Genomic DNA, 18,938 nt, shown 5'->3' on the forward strand with positions numbered 1-18,938 from the left:
ACCTTAGTAATCAGATATTTAAGAAGAATAGGCCTATAAAAGAAATTGAATAGAAAAAAGCATGCAGCTACCATAGGTCAAAGAACTATTCCACAGAAAAAAGTAATATCATAGGTAATGCCATAAGGTAGGCCTATGATAAGGTCACTATAAACTTTGTATTCCACAGGCACACTGTACATCCCTATGGGAATAGTATGAAATGACTGAAGTGATTTTTTTAGAGTTAGTTTCCAGCTTTTATTATGAGGCTTTTTGCGGTCGAAGAGGAGGGATGAAATTTCATGACCATAAAATGACCAGTAACTAAAGTTATTAAGCCCAATGCTTATCAACTTTGGCTAATTAATTGTCCCTGTATTCCTCACTTAAAAATGAAATAGGCCAGCTTTATCTAAGCAGATTTACCAAGGTAAACAAAGGATAATAAAATCTCCTCCCTCATTATTACCATATCTGGTCTGACCTGGTGATAGGAGCTACTAACTGCTTTGTGTTTTCAGGGAATCCCACTGATGGCCGGTGGGAAAGCCTTTAAGCTGTGTATCCTGGACTGCAGCGTCATCTTTGTGGTTTCCTGCCTTGAGAGTTTAATTAATGTTTAATAGAGAAACTGTACAGTAATACCTGTGCTTTTCCATTGGAGTAACAGTGGCATTTCCAAGATCCCCAGTGCAGCTTCTCAAGAAGTCAGGAGCAGGAGCTATAAAAAGGCCAGGCTCGATGAATAAATCATTGGAGTGTCTCCTGGGTAATGATCATATTAAGGTGGCTGGCTAACCATGTGTAGCTGGTGACAACTGGTCAGCAGGGGGGAGGAGAGGCTTGTCAGGTGAACAGCCATATCAAAAGGTGTTAACAAGATGCTTTATTCAAATGGGCTGAGTAAGTCTCCTTGTGCTTAACACAAATGCAGAGACATGATGTGATATCAAGTCTTTTGTTCTTGGTTTTTATATTATTATACCAACAACCCAATAAACATCTATTTCTTGTGGGAATATTGAGCAGTAACATTAGAAATCTGTACACACATGAACGTGAATATGTGCACACACACACACACACACACACAGATCCAATTCTGTCTGATGTTTTCTGCTTGACAACACCTTTCTTAACCATCTGTCAAGTAATTATATACAGATAATTACTGTGCAGGCTTCGAAGGGTAATTTAGACAAAAAAAAAAAAACATGACACAAGAGACCATTTTGAACACAGGTATTTTTATTTCAAAGAATATTATGAGTTTGCTGTGTTACAAAAGGATTTTTAAAATGCTGGATACAAGGAACTTTCCCTGGAATATTTTAAATATACAGAATTCTAGATATACAGCAGCTTCTGAGACAGAAGTCCTTTTCCAAAGTTGTTTCCATGTCATATTTTGATTTCTACAGAAAACAAGGCATCCAGTGGTACATAAATGTTTACAAAGTTAAGGTGCAATGCCAACATTGACAAAACCAGATATCTTACATCTAATATACAATGCCTTTAATATGAGGCAAGTAAAGAAAATAAAGTGTAGACAGTTCCTGCTAGAATCATATCTTAATCTATCAAGCTACTGTAACAACAAGACTGTAGATTCAAATAAATCTGCTCCTTAATTTTAACCCCCAGATTGAAGAGAACTATTTGGTTTGAACCATATGATCTCTAGCTTCTCTGTCTTTGTCTTAACAAGTTCTGATTTCTGAACATTGGGAAACATTTGGAAATTTTGTTCTGTTTGCATTTTGCCTGGACATTTATAGTAAAAACAAAAGAAAGGGGAGAATAATTATTATACATTCTCAAAGCATGACAATAACAGATTTATAATGTCCCAAATAATATACAAATCAAGGTACAGATGATGTCATTTACAATTTTGAAAAATAAATGGATAGACATGAAGCATCTCAATATCTTGCATTTGCATAATAAAATATCAAATTGTGGAATCTTAAACTGAATTTAAGAAACATTCAGGTTTCACTGAATAACGCCCCACACTCCATAAAGATGACAAGCAGAACGGTACTGATGTAGTCATTATAAATAGATGTAGCATTTCCATCAGATGAGTCAATGAAGAAGGACAATGGGAAGATGAGATCTGGCTCAAGCCAGAAAACACAAACCAGTTCCCAATTAACCCATAAAATCTGATGAATAGCCTCCCATTATGTTGCCATGGGCCTTGTGAAAATGTCACATCACAATGATTAAGAAGACATATGGTTAAGCAAGCACTCAAAACATACACACACATACATACACATAAAAGACACAAACACATGCACACACATAAAATTGACTTGTCTTAAATATCTCTAAAGCAACCACAGAATGTATTACAAGGCAGTGAGTGGATGGGAAAGTAATTTTTTAACCATTTACACAAATATAAATGTTAATCAATATACATATTTGAAAGTTCAGAATTGAAAATCAGCTAAAGTGATGGATGCTGGTGAAGAAAATGGAGCTCCTGCCTTTCAAATATCTACACTTTCTCCTGTAGCGAATCACTTGTTCCCTCTCCAACAGATTTAAAAAAGCACTGGATTGGAAAAAACACGAGTTCTTACACCAGTCCACTGCGTTTAAATCCATTTGCCTAAAGGCAGATGAGCAAAGAGAAAAGACTGGCAAATTGCATTAAAGGAAGAAGAAACAATCGGGATCAACTGTGGCCTCCTTGAGATGAAATTCACTTAAAGACAAATTTAAAAACAAGAGGGTCGTTAAAAACAAACAAAAAGAACAAAACGCATAATCGAGGATGAGGGACATTAACCCTCTGTTCCCCCTGTTGAAAATGACATGTCGCTGAAATTCTTTGAAAAGGGTAAAGTCAGAAATATGCGAGTAGTACGGTATTGTACTTTGAATCGTAAAATGTTCATCTCTTTAGAATCGGGCAACAGTCGCTCTTTGCGCGTTCTTCTGCCAGTGTTCGACCCCGGCGCTTCCTCTGCGGTGGCCTGTGACCTTTGTGAAGACCTTCGTTGTCAGCCAGGAAAAAGAAGAGGAGGGCGGGAGCAAGCTCACACACAGATGCGGCTATGTTTTCGCCTCAGACGGCCGGGGATATGCACATAGACACAGTCCTGACTCGGGACGCACAGCAGACCTGTGCTACACACACACGCCTCAAACCATTTCACCTTGCCGGGGTGCGCTCGATTCAGCTCATCAGGCACAAAAAAAAATGACCAAAAGGAACGGTCCTAAAGCAATAACCCCACACACAAGATAAGCCGGATTGAACACACCGCTAGAAACTGAAATGTTTGAGTTAAGTATTCATCTTAGGTCTGCTGTCGATCGGAGTTTTACAAGAGAGGCTGCTGATAATATGCTGCCTGCTGCTGCTGCGGTGCTGGGTGAGGGGGAGCAGCCATTGGATAGGAGACGGGAGGCATGTTGGAGTTCTGATAGGCCGACATGTCCATGGCCACTCCCATCTGGGGTGGGTAAGGGGCTCCAGCAGCTTGGCCCATATACTGAGGGTTCATGCCACTGCTGTGAAGAAAATAAAGAGGCTCGTCTCTTACCGGCAAATACAAGTATGGAAACCTAGTCTCAACACCAGCAAATCAGCAAATTATATTATCTGTTGTTTGTATTTAGCGACTGAATCTTGAATCGATCCCTGCATCTTTGACACTGACAGCAAGTTGGCAGATCAGAAATCAAACATAAGGCGGACAATGAACCACATAACGCCATCTGAGAATATAAGATCTCCAACAAGCATCTAAGCTAAATGAAGCTTAAGGATGCTGCGAGACTCTACTGGGACAACCTTGCATATAATGGAGAGGACAATGTTTTCTTACCTCATGTAAGGAGCAGCTTGGTTGTTGGGTGGGGCTGAGGCATTGGGGGGCAGTGAGTGCAGCGGTGCAGGCTGGTCGCTGGGCATGCTGTAGGCCTGGGCGGGGGGGACCTGGGGCATCGCTGGAGGCAGGTAGGAACCACCAGGCTGGCCTGGGTAGCCCTGATAGGACGGAGGGAGGGGGGGGAGGGGGCAGGTCTTGTTAATAAGTGATGACCAGATGTCTCACAATTTCTCTCCCATTCAAAAGAGGGGAAAGAGCATAAGTAAGGAAGATACTGTATATAGCAGCTGCTACAGAAGATCATAAAAAACATATGAATACTATTAGAATTGTACCTTTTGAATGTCAAGTACTCATGTACTTATAAAAAGCCTTGTCACTGCAGGTGCAAGAACAAACAAGGTGTGTGTTTCTGTGATAGTGTACATTTTGCAGTGCTGTGCAAAAAAACAAAACCCAGCAAAGTAGTGTGAAGGGCAAATAAATTGGAGCAGCGCTCCGGTGCAGGCCTGCCCAGTGAGGCGGGCATTTTTCTAAATCTCTGGGGAGGGACAGTGACATCAATCATTATAGAGAAAACAGCTCTGCCAACAAAACCCAGGCATCCACGACTCGCCTGGAAAAAAATATATAATGAAAAACACAGTACAAGGGGAACCTGACTGAATGTCAACCTATCAAGACAATGTTTTGGTGAAGTAGAAGCGTGCTACACCTCATAAAGAAAATGTCAAGTCTTGCTCTGACTGATTTTCTCCTCCATTAGTCCTCTATTGTCTAAATGAAAACATCATGTAACATGGACAAAAAACATTCAATCAATAGAAAGGTCAATGGATCAGTAGATGAGAGTGAGTGTGTACCCAGTGCCGACACTCACTTGTCCAGGGAACAAGGTTGGTGGGTGGGCGCACTAGTAATTAACACACAGCTTGTCAAACATGCACCTCCTCCTTAACACAGGACAACTCCAGAAAGCAAAGCATCTACCAGTCGGTGATATAATTTCACCTGCTTTCCATGCAGCTCAATTTGTTTGAAAAATGTTCTAGAATCAAGTGATCTTGAGTCTGATGGAGTGATCTGCCTTATTTCAGTATATCCAAGGAAATTCTTGAAACAAGTAAAATCACTGAAAATGTGACATTATCTTACTCCAATAGTCAGATTTGTTCACTTGTTTTAAGAAGACTTGACACAAGTAGGGATGTCAGTTTCGGTTAATTTTGCTTTCGATAGGCCGACACCCATTAACCAGTAACTAACCGGCTAATTTTTAAGAAAAAACGCTTAATGACGTGAAATACAAGAAAGTGGCGCTTTCCTTTTAGTCCGGCGCTCCATTGACTCAATGAGCTTTTTATATTATGTTATATTACTAGATTTCAGCATTGAGGTACTTACATTCATGATTTTGCATAGGCATACTAACCTAAAAAACCTATTATTGGGAACCGCGAGAAAGTTTCAGAGCGACAGAGACACAGAGCGTCCCCGTAACCATAGTAACTCACTCTCACTCACTCACTCCTGCCTGCGTGCGCACGGTGCGAGAGGAGAGGGAGAGACGCAGAAGAGCCGCTGACTGAGATTACTCTGAGCAGCATGCATGGGAATAAATTACAATAGATTTGTGTATATTTCTCGCTTTCCCCCGATGGTCTGAATAACTCTCTGCTGCACAGTGCTGCTGTTGCGCTGTGCTGCTCTGTCTTGTCTGTCTGTGCGCTGTCAGTGTCTCTTTTCGCGCCACAACGTTACGTTAACCCTCACTGCATGAGAAAATGGACTTGTGGCGTGAGAACGTGTGAAAAGTGTCAACTGCGTGAGTCTCTCGATCAATGCGTGAGAGTTGGCAGTCCTGCTCAGACTGCTAGTTGAGCGGAGTGTGTATACAAATTAACCTGTAGACCGACATGCGTAACCGGTCAAAAATATTCTCTGTGGTTAACCGATTAACGGTTAACCACATCCCTAGACACAAGATTAAATCACTTGTTAAGATGGAGATTTTGGGCAGTGTAGAGGACAATGTGGGTGCATGTGTCTGACCTGCATGGCTACAGCTGAGCCGGACGGTGCGTAGTGCGCCTGGGGCTGCATCTTGGAGTAGGCCGAGTAGAATGGAGCCTCGTTCATCAGCTTGTTATAAAGCTCCAGGGCCTCCAGCACCTTCACATTCAACTCTGACAACTCCGAGTGCTTCCTGCCAGACAGAGACATAATGCTTGTTGGATAAAGACCTTTTTGATATGTAGAAGGGTCTGTCCTCCATGCTAAACTTCAGAGTGTCCAGGACGGCCTTGGCTGACGATCTCAGGCTGCACTCTGATTCATAAGGTGTTAACCAATCTGATGTAACTGTGAGCCAGACGTGGCCAGGCCTTAAAAATAAGCACTAATTATTATTCTGATTAACCACTCCTCGATTTCTTCATCTGTAAACACATTTACCTATCAATCTCTTGTAGCTTCTCATCAATCATCGGGTTCATCTGCTCACACGCACCTGTCAGAGATGTTTACAGTTGGTGAGGAACACAGAAACACAAGTTAGAATAGAACGGTGTTGCTCAGACTAACTGCAGTTGCCAGCGGCAGTTCTACTAGATTTACACCAGCATTAAAGTTTATACCCTCCAGTTGGACAAGCTCTGGGGAGTCAGGAGCTGCATCGGCAGGGTCTGTGTTCTGCAGCAGTGCCAGCGTTTTGTCCATCTTCCCCTGCAGAAAGAAAGAGGAAGGGGGGTTTGGATGGAACAGGGATTTGGGTTTGTACGTGTGTGTGCATGGGGGGTATTTAGTAAAGGAAATGGTGGAGTGCCATATCAAATGAGAAGAGCAGGCTTTATTATACAGATGGCACTAAAATTCACATATAGTTCAGGATAATGAGGACAGTTATGCAGCAACCACAAGGTGTGACTACTGGAGTGTGACTAGACCTCTTAGTGTAGCAGCAAATACAAAACACTTAGCAAAAACTCATTATGGTCAAATATGGATACTGGTCTGATGTTGAGGCCAATGCGCAGTAATGTACAATTTTAGCACACAGTGATCCTAGGTTTTGCACTCGGGGCTATGCGCATGCAGTACCTCATCAATGAAGACAGGCTCGGGCTCCACTTTGGTTTCAAGGCTCGTCTCTTCAGGGCTGGCTGTCTTTTCAACATAAGCTGCTGTGGAAGGAAAGGATGATTTAAATCAGCAGCTCTGAAACTAATTTGCCCTAGTTTAAGTCTATGGACAGAGAGAACACACAGAACTGGCATGCTTTCTTAAGTCAGCAGGGACTAAAACAGCTAGGAAAGCCACAGCATAAGCATCTAAAAGCAGCTATGTTCACTCTGACATTTAATAAATAAACCTACCAGCCTCTGGCTCAGCATTCAGGTTGGTTGTAACAAAGTTGGAGGGGAAGAGTCCTACTCCTTTATGGTTCTCTCCTTTCCACCAGTTTGGGTCGCTGTAAACAACAACATGGAATGGGAATAAATAAATATGATGACAGGGTCTTTAAGTGAATAATAATTAATTGGTGGTTACTTGACTTATGATGATCACCAACTGGAGTAGTTTACTTTTTATCACTACATCACTGGTTATATCATTACAAAAAACATTATACTCTTGAGCTTCATTTAACTACATCTCTGAACCACCCAGCTGACATACTGGAGATTATTGCCATTTCTTTTTTGATGCACACATTTGGAAGCCTTTCGACTGCTAGTAGTAGGCTATATCACGCAGTTTGAAACATGTGCATGCATGTGTGTTTTATGTGCGTGTGGATGTGTGTGTGTATAAGGGAATGGGAGAGTGAATAAAAATTTGCTCTGATGCTTCACTGTATTTCAGCGCTGGAGTGTTCCTCTAAAATCGGCACACTGAGGCAATAGCAGGTCTGATTCTCTATTGTGTGTGTTGTGACACGTTACCTGTCGTCCAAAACCAGAATAAGTTCGCCGGCTTTGAAGGTCAGCTCGTTATCCTCGGCCGCTTCAAAGTCATAGAGCGCACGCACTTTCTGGACCTCCCGCCCCCCTCCGTTGGTGTAGTGGGGGGGGTCGGAGGTCGCGGTCAGGGGCCGGGTATCCGCCTGCTGCTTCTGCTCCTGCAAGGAGAGCTCGATGGCTGTGTTGGGTGGGGGGTGGGGGGGTTAGGAAGAGGTGGAGGAGGGAGAAGAGAGGGAAGGGATAAAGGAAACAGAGAGAGGAGAGTGACGGCAGAGGAGAGGAGAAAGGAGGTTGAAATAGGAGAGGAAGATGTTTTTCAGACGTCAAACATGTATAGGCTTAGTGCATCGCTGGCAAATACACAGGTGCAGTAGAGAATGATCTTTAGAGCAACAGATGAGTTAGATCAATGATGATGCAGTTTTCAGTGTGGCAGCGTGTGGCATGTTGTGCTGTGCCCTACCTTTGGCCAGGTCGTCATCATCGGCTGTTTTGCTCACAGCAGGAGCGCTGACCTTTGCGCTGGACACCTGAGGTCAACACAGAAAGATAAGGTTAATTCTGTGTGTGTGTGTGGGTGTGTGTGTACGTAAAGGAGTGAGAGAGAGAGTGAGTGAGTGAGAGAGAAGCAGATAAGACTGGAAGTGAAAATGTGATCCCAGTGACTGCAATGCCACCTGTAGTTCATATCAGGTATTACACCTTTGTGGTAATACAGTATACAGTGCCGCAGTAATGGGAAATGGTGTTGGGAGCCAAAAAACACAATGTAGCTTCTATGAGAGGGCCACAGGGTATCTATGTATGAGCACATGCTGCCTACATCATTATTATTAGAAAAGTAATAAGCTAAATGTTACTGAAAACTGTTAGTAATCAGTTACTCATTGCATTTTTGATTAGTTGAGGTTCCATGAGTTGGCCTATCAAGCTTTTAGAATTACACAATGAATGTTTGTAATTTAGAAATGCTGTTTAGTAATTTCCAAGGTTGCCGGTATCCAAGAACCAAAAAATAAGCCTTCCACACCACTTGCCAATAATATGGTGCTACCCGTCAGAGAGAAACCCTCAATGCAGAGCTGCATCATTATCTTTTGTTTAAGGTCATTTTAGGCAGCTCTACGAAATGGTAATGAGGTCAAAGAAGTCAAAAGGTCAACTGGACATTGTTCCCAGTGCTTAACTACTCTTCACACCTACAAATTCCCAGTGGGTGAAAGTATAAGGAGGCTGGGAAAATGCTCTGACATCCCTTTTCTACATATAGGGAAACACTGACATTCGCAGATTTAAAGGGTGAAGGGCCTGGATGTCAGTTGTCACTCACTGATAGAGAATTTAGTTCCTGTAGACCTATGACCTCCTGAAGTAACAATATGATATAGAAATCAATGTTAGTGCAAACCGTATTTTTTAAGAAAAATTACCAAAGGAAAAAAGGGAATTATTCTGGTTAGTAGGGATGCCGCGATCGATCGGCCAGCAATCGGAATCGGCCGATATTCAGTATAAATATGAGATTGGAGAATTCCGATAATGCTTTATACTCGCCGATTGCAAAAACCGATCGATGACGCAAAACACGTGAGCCATTTCTCAGCGGAGTTGGTGTCATTGTCACATGCTAACTCACCTCAAAACATGTCGGCGGTGTGGATGTTAATTAAAAACACAAATCTTCATGGACAACCAGTAACGTCACAGTCCGTCACGCCCGCTACTTCCCCTCATTTAATTCTCTACTTATTCAATGCATCAATTCATCGCACGCCATGTGCGTTTGTTTACATAATGGTCTGCACTCTGCACTGCTGTCCGCGGTGCTGAACTGGACGACGGTCCAGACCCTAACATTTTTACAATGTATGTAAAAAGGAAACTGTTAGACCTATAATACTGATATACCAGCTGCTCGGTATGGCCGATCGGTATCAGCAGATATTCCTCATAGACGATCGGCGGCAAAAAACGTTATCGGGGCATTCCTACTGGTTAGTAGTGTCTATAGTGAATAATATCTGGAAAACAAGATGTATACCATTGATTAAGAATGCATAAGTGCCAAGTGAGAGTGTGTTTAGGCAAATCATTGCAGATCTGTTGATAAATGCTCTGGAGTTAGTCTCCCTTGGCACCTATTGGTTTTCTGAAACAACCCACTATCCTGACATTATCGTTGCCCAATCAAGGTGATGAATAATAATGGTTCTGCATACTAGTAAAATTGTGTTGCGAATTCACAGTCCATGTATTAACTTGATTGTACTGTCACTATTTGCCACATATGCTGAGAAAAAATATATAAATGTTTTGTTATGGCCACTGGACATAATTTGTGGCTATGTAGGAAATTGTGTGATATTAAAGTTTATTAAAAAATTTAGTCACAACTTCACATCATTCAACATCTGACAAAGCGAAGCCCTCAAAAAACAATGAGCACAGAGAAGCTGTGACAACAGATGTAGGTCAGTTACTGTATTTAAGAGAGCCTGAGCAAAGTCCACTCCAGCACTTGACACACATAAGACAGTCACTGTTAAATAACACATTAGAGTGTTATCAAATTGAGAATAGAGAGCGACCAGAAATGGCTCTGTTCAATACAATCACAGTAGCAATTTGGATCCTTGTATATACACACATATCCAGAGAATTGCAAGAAATATGCGAGAGGAAATTCCATTGTAAGCTCTCTCCTTACAAACACAGACGAGCTCCACCCAGCCTTGACCTTTATGTTGGCAACACATGGCTGGTGTGCAGTGAAACCACAGCCGTAATGCTAGCCTGGGGCTAGGCCAGAGCATACAACACATGCTTATTTGGTTATTGTGGTCTGTGGGCTGGAGCTGTGACTAGAGCAAAGCAAACATCATGAAAAGGGAGTGTGAAAGAGAACTGTGAGGAAAGAGATGGCGGAGCTGCTGATAGCAGACATCCTAACAGATTAGATTTGTTGAATGATATTACCACACATTAAGTCAGAGTATGCATTTGCTCACATTTGACAGAAAGTGTTAGGCTGTGGCTGGGATTAACACCAACAAAATGCTGCTAAATCCGGTTGTGGCTGGCAAGTTCATCTGTGCTACCAGCCACTTTGGCAGGCAACCAACCATCATTTGGAGTTCCTGTTCCATTATAAAAGTTGGTTGGCTGAATGATGAAAGGGGCTGTTGAAGTCTGAGATTTACCAGACACTACTGCTTGTAGACAGAAAAGTCAGCTTGCTTCTGTTAATGTACCTGAGAGCCTGTGGAGGGGAAGCTGATGCCATCGTCTTTCAGAGACTTGATGGTGGCGCTGATGAGACTGAGCTGTGGATCCTTCTGGAAGTCCTCCGCCCACTCCACCATCAGAGCCTTCAGCTTCTCACACACTTTAGGGTGGGCCTGTAGAAGACATGCAGATAGCCATATGTTACTCTCTCCTGTGTCTGTTGTGTCAGAAACAGACCCTAATGGCTGCCAATTAACAGGCTCCTAACACAGTATGTAGATCTTAAAGGACTGGATAGTTCAGGTGTAGGCAACCAAGTGCCATGAAGTGCCAAGAGTATGCAGGGTTCCATCTGCGAAAGATGACATAACTCGTGTATGAGAGTGTGAGGGAGTGCTTGTGTGGGAATGGCAGTGGTCAAGTGCCTACAAAGAGCCGACAAGAGAGAGATATTGTAATAAAAGCGGTCATAAAAATAGGATTTATGAGCAAATAAACCGGAAAAGTTCACCTACCCGGCTCAGCACAGTCCGTACTTCACTGGCAAACTCCCGCGAGCAGATTTCTAAATGGAATATTTTGCCACCGTTTGACACACAGGCACCCAGCAACTGTAAAAGGAGAGGTGCAAATAGTTAAGATTGAGATATAACACCTGGCATGTATTACAGTAAAACATCCACTCAAAAACTACTGGCCACCAGATGCAGTAAATATCTTGGATAGAATGCATCTCAACCAAGGAAGAGGATTTTTCAATGAACTGCTGCCATCACTGAATTATTGATGCACATATTAATATGAGGCGAGGCTTTTATAGTTATGAATGGTTTTATGACAATTGGGTTTGAATTCTCTGAATGAGAGGGCAGAGAGGTCTAAAAATAGAGCAGGCCATTTGACAGTACTTGCTCATGGTGACTCAGTCAGAGAAAGAGTCGCCATATTCCTTGTCTCTTAGTTATTGACCCGCATAGTTAACTCTTCTACTTCCCTGTATGGCTTTATAGAAGGATATCAGCTCAATGACGGCTTTAGTGCAATAGTGGACATTTACTTCTATCCCTTAAATGAGAGAGAAGAGGACCATGGCTGTCTAAGTTCTTCTTTTGTCCATATGCACACAAATTCAAATAAAGGCTGTGGCCTCCTATCATGAAATTTCAAGGTCTTTGTTTTTGTTTTTATCTGTATTTGTTGCTCTGTAAACTGACTCAATATTGACAGCGTCCCAATCTATTGAGGAGGTCCAGTTAAAGAACTCGATGATATAGATTAGGAAAATTTCTAACTTAAAACATCACCAACCAAACGACTCAGAATTACGAACAGCTTATAGTAACACCCTCAAAAGATATAAATACACATTAGGAACAAAAAACAAAATTATACTAGCAGACGATTAGATGAAATTGAACAGTCCATAAACCAAAATCAATTTTTGGGAAATGTGGAACACCTTGAGCACAAAAGAAACACAAGCATTACCCATTCAAAATGGTGATATTTGGAGAACCCATTTTGAAAATCTCTATAAAGACATTCCAATAAACAAATCGAATTCAAGTCACCATCTTGTAAAAGAAAAACTCAAAAAATTAGAATCAACCATAAAAAACAACCAAAACCCCCTCGACTTTCCAATCACTTGGGAAGAATTGTCAAGAAAGACAAAATGTCTCCAACCAAAAAAAGCTTGTGGTCCAGACAACATAAAAAATGTTCAGGATGTTTTCCTGACATCTGGTGCCAGGGCCTCATCTCCCCCATCTTTAAGAGTGGGGACAAACTGGACCCCAACAACTACCGGGGAATCTGTGTCAGCAGTTGTCTGGGAAAACTATTCTGCAGCATTATAAATAGTAGAATCTCAAATCTCCTTGAAAATCACAGCATCATTAGTAAAAACCAAATTGGCTTTCTCCCCAAACATCGCACCACCGACCATATTTACACACTTCACACACTCATTGAGAAACATGTACACCAAACAAAAAATGGTAAAATATTTGCTTGCTTTATTGATTTAAAAAAAGCCTTCGATTCGATTTGGCATGAAGGCCTATATTACCGACTTCTTCAATGCGGTATAGGTGGAAAAGTATACGACCTTATTAAATGTATGTATATGACAAGTAGATACAGTGTGAAGATTGGAGACAAACACACTGAGTCCTTTGCCCAGGGGAGAGGAGTCCGCCGGGGCTGCAACTAGGGTTGCAAAATTCCGGGAATTTTCAAAGTTGGAAACTTTCCATGGGAATTAACGGGAATTTATGGGAATTAACGGGAATTAACGGGAATTTATGGGAATAAACCAGGAATTTACTAAATTGAAGGTATGCTCTTAATAGGGAACTTAAATATAGTTGGGGAAAATATATTTTAGCATAATCCTGACTAAAACAACCAGATATCATGCAAGTACAGTTGAATATCTATGCTATTCCTCAATCACATGCACACATAGCACACTGCTTACTGCAGGGCTATTGAGACCACGCCCCCTACATGCAACTCAACATTCATGTTTTTGTTCTTCAATGAAAGAATTGATTGTTCAATAAAATATTTAACACTTGATAAAGTTCTACTTACAAATAAATCTGTTTTAATTGTATTATTTTGGATGGATGTCTGCTTATAACAAAACAAATATTTATGCTTGGATATGATACCTTTCCATTAAATTACCCTCAATTCCCAGTTAATTCCCATAAATTCCCATTAATTCCCATAAATTCCCATGGAAAGTTTCCAATTTGGAATATTTCCAAAATTCCCCAGCTTAACTTCCCATGGAAATTTACCGGAAACTTTCCGGAAATTTACCGGAAATTTTCCACCCCTTTGCAACCCTAGCTGCAACCTGAGTCCAACGCTGTTCAACATCTACATAAATGAACTTGCAGAGCAGCTGGACCTAGGCGCCGCCCCGGGCCTCTCTCTTCTGGACAAAGAAATCAAATTCCTGCTCTATGCAGATGATCTAGTTCTGCTGTCTCCCACAAAACAGGGACTACAGCAGCAACTGGACCTGCTGGACCGCTACTGCCAGAGCTGGGCCCTGGCAGTCAATCTGAAAAAGACCAATATCATGGTGTTCCAAAAAAAGGCCAGATGTCAGGAAAACAGACACCAGTTCACCTTAGGAAACACCATCATACCACACACCATGAGCTACACCTACCTCGGCCTTACAATAACAGCCTCAGGCAGCTTCGGCCTGGCAGTGAACGCACTAAAAGAAAAAGCTTGAAGAGCTCTACATGCAATCAAAATGAAATTTTATAATATCCAAATTCCAATTAAAATCTGGCTTCAAATATTTGATAGAGTGATCCAGCCCATTGCGCTGTATGGTAGTGAAGTCTGGGGTCCACTCAGTCACAATAGTTTCACCAGCTGGGAGAAACATCCAACAGAATCCCTACATGCTGAATTTTGCAGACACATCCTACACACACAGAGAAAAACACCAACAAACGCATGCAGATCAGAGTTAGGCCGTTATCCATTAACAATCAACATTCAAAAGCGAGCGCTAAATTTTTTAAATCACCTCAAATTCAGTTCCCCAGACAGCCTCCACTCTAAAGCCCTCTGAACCCAAGAGCTGAACCCAGAAAAGAGTCCGCTGTGTCAGCTGGTGCTGAGACTAACTGCCCCCCCTCAGCCACACCCGGACCAGGCTCACACCAACACTGCTTTACCAACACCAATCAGAGTAAACCAAATTATTAAACAATGCAAAGAAACCTATTTGGAACATTGGAAAAAAGAAACTAAAAGCCAAAGTAGACTAGAATGTTACACTTTTATTTTATTTTATTTATTTTTCTCTTTGAATGTTATTGTGTACTGCATATAAAATGTGTGTAAACCTTGTTACCAACAAACATTAATTCCTTCACATAGTTTACTGATCCTCACTCTGTGATGGAGGCTCTGGGTACGGGAGCTGAACACGCAGCAACCCAGTTCCTCTGTCCAGGCACTGACACACACACACACACACACACACACACACACACACACACACACACACACACACACACACACACACACACACACACACCTAGACTGATATTCATCTTGATGCTTTGGCAATATTGTCTGTGAACTTTCATGCCAATAAAGCACATTGAATTGAATTGAATTGAATTGATTAGAGCTGCAACGATTAATCGATTAATCGATTAGTGGTCAACTATTAAATTAATCGGCAACTATTTTGATAATCGATTAATCGGTTTGAGTAATTTTTTAAGAAAAATAAGTCAAAATTCTCTGATTCCAGCTTCTTAAATGTGAATATTTTCTGGTTTCTTTACTCCTCTATGACAGTAAACTGAATATCTTTGGGTTGTGGACAAAACAAGACATTTGAGGACGTCATCTTGGGCTTTGGGAAACACTGATCGACATTTTTCACCATTTTCTGACATTTTATAGACCAAACAACTAATCGATTAATTGAGAAAATAATTGACAGATTAATCGACAATGAAAGTAATCGTATACTAAATGTAAATAAAAGTTGCAGCCCTAATATAGATTGGATTGTCTTGGTTCCACAGTTTCTAGCTTTGGGAGAGACTTCTTCTTAAATGAGTGCCATTTCCTTTTAAAATTTGACAAGTGATGTAAAACATTGGATTTGCATAGGAACACTCCATACCTTTCACCTGTACAGTAGAGAATGACTGTACTCTTGAAAAATGACGAGGGAATTAACAAGCTATAAATACACCAATAAGCAACATCTAAACTACAAGAAAAGTCACAAAAGGGTTGTAATGGATTGGATGCATTCACTGATGATGGGTGTATAGGTAAAAATGAATGGTACAGCTATTCCAGAAGTTGGTGGAAGAAGGTGTGTTACATTTTGTGTGATGGTAGCATAGAAAGGAGAGAACTCACAGTGAGGGCCTGCATGGCAACGTGAGGCACCTTGTGGTTGACTCTCTTCATGATGGATCTCAGGGAGTCCTTCGCTCTGTAATAGAAGAGAACAGAATAGAATAGAGTTGATTAGGAATAAGTGCTGTCTAAGTGCTCGGGTGGAGGGGTGGGGGGTGGGAGGTATGCCTGACTGGAGTGAGTGAAACTACTTTAACAATTCCACCTGTTAACACCATAGTGCTGTGGTGGCACAGTGTTGTTGCAACTAAGAGAATCACTGAACAAAATATTTAAGTAATGTGTTGACAGTTAGAAAATGACCGAGCTACTTCCTGGTATGTGGATGTACAGCGCACAAACCTCAGGTTGGCTGATGCTTGTTTGACTTCTACCAAACTGTCTGGTGTATGAGAGCACACTGGATTTCCCTTATGCACGGCTCTGGAGCTCTGCACTGCCTAAACAGTGCCTACCGTAATTTCCTTAACCACCACACATTACTCCCAAGCAGCTAATGAACCAACTGTAGACTATTTTCAAGTGCAAATTGTCAACAAATGTACTGTACTGGAATAATAAGCAGCTCTCATGAACCTCAACACTGCTCAAATGAAAAATACAAGCCGGACATGGCCAATATGCTTTTGGCAGGAGAGGATGATGTGTTGGTGTGAGTAAATAAGCTGATAGGCTGTTATTATTGAAACAGAATGCCTTGTTCCAGCTTACCCATTGGGTGTCGTTCCAATCCTATCACAGATGTCCATAATGAGGCCCCAGTCATCTGTTGTGTTGTTTTCATTGGTCGCCTTCTCTGCAAATATGTCAAACAGGGATACATATGGTCCAATGAGAAAACATTTTCTTTGGTGTCACTGCTGCTTGTCTCTGAACATATCAGTAAGAAGAAATGTCAATACCAGTGGGCGAGTTTAATAATAACAATAATAGCAACCGATAAACAATGGCTTTGAATCAGTAAACAGTACACCAGGGCCTGACAACCTAATAGACACTACCAGTCAAAAGTTTGGACACACGCATTTTTCTTTATTTATACTATTTTCCACATTTTAGAATAATAGTAAAGACACTGAAATAACACAAATGGAATTATGCTGTGACCAAAAAAGTGTTAAATTAAAACCATCTTATATTTTAGATTATTTAAAGTAGCCACTCTTTGCCTTGATGGAAAGGCAAAGATTTTGGAAAGAAATTCATACATAGGCATCAACTTTTATATTTGTCTAAAAAACAAATTTCAAGCATTTAGGATCAAGTTTTAGATCAAAATGGCTTGAAGATAACAGAAAACATTGTACATTCAATCAGGTGTGTCCAAACATTTGACTGGTGGTGTAAAATCATAGCCTTCACTCTAAGAGGAGGGAAGACTAAAAACAACACAGGATTAATATATATAGCCTATATGGTCACTTTCTCAGAAATGGATGATAAGATCGTCTCTAGAATACTTCAGCTCATTTCAAAAGGTGCTTCTGAGTTACCGGAATTTCACAAATGATGCCCATCTACTGTGGCAGTTTTGTAAAATGGTGAAACAATTCTGCCTCATAATAAACCCTGCCATGAGACTTCATATCATCCCGACTATAACCAGGGGCGTGTCTAGGGCGTGGCCAGTGGTGGCACTGGCCACCACTGAAATCTGATTGGCCACCCCAGGTGCCACCCCAAAATCCTAAATTATGACTGGCTGATGGCCATGTTAGAGGCGGGACCATCAAGCCAGTTCATTTCTTTTTCCAAAACTACTCTCCTTGAGTTCCAAGGAACACCAAGGGGAGCCAAGAGAAGACCAAATTAGGGATCAATGTGAAAAAAAGACTGTCTGACCAAACGCAATGCAGCATGCACCTGAAGATAAAGACCAAGAAGTAATGTTAGTAGCTTACATTTTTTTTATATGTGCATACAGTTGACAGTGATGGCTGATAATTCTGGTTGTTTTCAACCTGGGCCTTGTATGGAAGAGGATTAGGGACACATGTGAAAAATGTCCATTTAAATTCTGAGATTAATCTCAGATTTCTGAGAATAAAGTCAGAATTCTGAGTTTAAAGTCGGAATTCTGACCTGGGACCTGCCTACATCCTTCCTAAATGCCGCGTTCAGTGCCACCTGTGCCCCTCCTCGGCCACCCCCGTCAAAATGGCCTGGACACACCACTGACTATAACACCCAGAGAGCCAGCACAAAACAGTGCACTATTGTCTGGCCATAACTGGCCTACATACTGTTCCGATACAAAGATCATGGTGTTCCAGGGACTGTTAAGTGCAGTGACGGGGGAATTTGCATGGAAATTTAAATGATGACACATTCAGTAATGTTTGTAGGAAAATAGGCTGCACATCTACAACATAATTACCTAAGCTAACAGAATATGATGACTGTTTGCCTATGACTCGTCTTGTCTTACTTGGCAATATCAAATGTTGTAAGGCCCACGAAGCAACATATTTCTGATGAAGTGACCTCACTCTCATGTGATTCTCACCATAGCAGGACAGCCCAACTAGCCAGCTATGCCTGGTTTAAATCAAACAGGGGTTAGCGTACGTTACACTGATATGACACAAAGTTAATTTAGGTTAGTTAACAAGCAACCACACGGCATTAGATATATTCATTGGAAGTTGTTGACAAGCAACCAGCTAGCTACCGAGCAAGCTAGCAAGGTCCCAGAAACTACGACACAGCTCAGTCATAGCAGCCAGGTTGTTGATGCTGTTGTCAAAAACGACAGTGCTAAGACATCGCTAGCGGACTAAGCTAAGCTAACTCGAAGTCTAGCTGGCTACTACGTCGTGTCTTTCAGAGAAACAGTTCACTTACCAACATCTTGGTCAAATGGATTTTGGGCAAATAAAGGCATGTTGACGGTTTAAAAACAACCGGACGCTTTTAGAGTAAAGAAAAGTCAGTGAATGTTCTCAAGACTAAACAAATATCTCTTCCTTATCCATCAAACTCTCAC

At 41.4% G+C, this 18,938-nt stretch overlaps 1 protein-coding gene across 2 annotated transcripts; it reads right to left on the bottom strand.

The window, feature by feature from the left end:
* Positions 1–1,229: 1,229 nt before the first annotated feature.
* stam2 (signal transducing adaptor molecule (SH3 domain and ITAM motif) 2) lies at positions 1,230–18,938 on the bottom strand. 2 transcript variants are annotated; one of them, XM_071538836.1, is made up of 14 exons: positions 18,797–18,938; positions 16,664–16,748; positions 15,953–16,028; positions 11,542–11,637; positions 11,053–11,199; positions 8,265–8,331; positions 7,784–7,979; positions 7,214–7,308; positions 6,939–7,021; positions 6,476–6,563; positions 6,294–6,348; positions 5,892–6,045; positions 3,851–3,997; positions 1,230–3,500 (listed from the first exon to the last, which is right to left on the bottom strand). In XM_071538836.1, exons 1-14 carry the CDS (start codon positions 18,834–18,836, stop codon positions 3,330–3,332), a joined length of 1,500 nt encoding a protein of 499 aa, XP_071394937.1. In that variant the 5' UTR covers positions 18,837–18,938; the 3' UTR covers positions 1,230–3,329. The 2 variants fall into 2 exon arrangements, with proteins under 2 accessions (XP_071394937.1, XP_071394936.1); XM_071538835.1 differs by having other exon boundaries at positions 1,230–3,519; positions 3,837–3,997.

Source organism: Centroberyx affinis, unplaced genomic scaffold, assembly GCF_046629955.1.
Source record: "Centroberyx affinis isolate AG114_WGS23_722 - 3 ecotype Tasmania unplaced genomic scaffold, CSIRO-AGI_Caff_v1 ptg003356l_1, whole genome shotgun sequence".
In the NCBI taxonomy this organism is placed as follows: Eukaryota; Metazoa; Chordata; class Actinopteri; order Beryciformes; family Berycidae; genus Centroberyx; species Centroberyx affinis.

What these genes read in the sequence shown, in the direction of transcription:
- stam2 (XM_071538835.1), bottom strand. Translation starts at nt 18,836, where the DNA reads ATGCCTTTATTTGCCCAAAATCCATTTGACCAAGATGTTG. An exon ending in TGATGACGACCTGGCCAAAG is followed by an intron (nt 7,980 to 8,264) that starts GTAGGGCACAGC and finishes CACCCAACACAG; the next exon opens with CCATCGAGCTCTCCTTGCAG. An exon ending in GAATGCTGAGCCAGAGGCTG is followed by an intron (nt 7,022 to 7,213) that starts GTAGGTTTATTT and finishes TTCCTTCCACAG; the next exon opens with CAGCTTATGTTGAAAAGACA.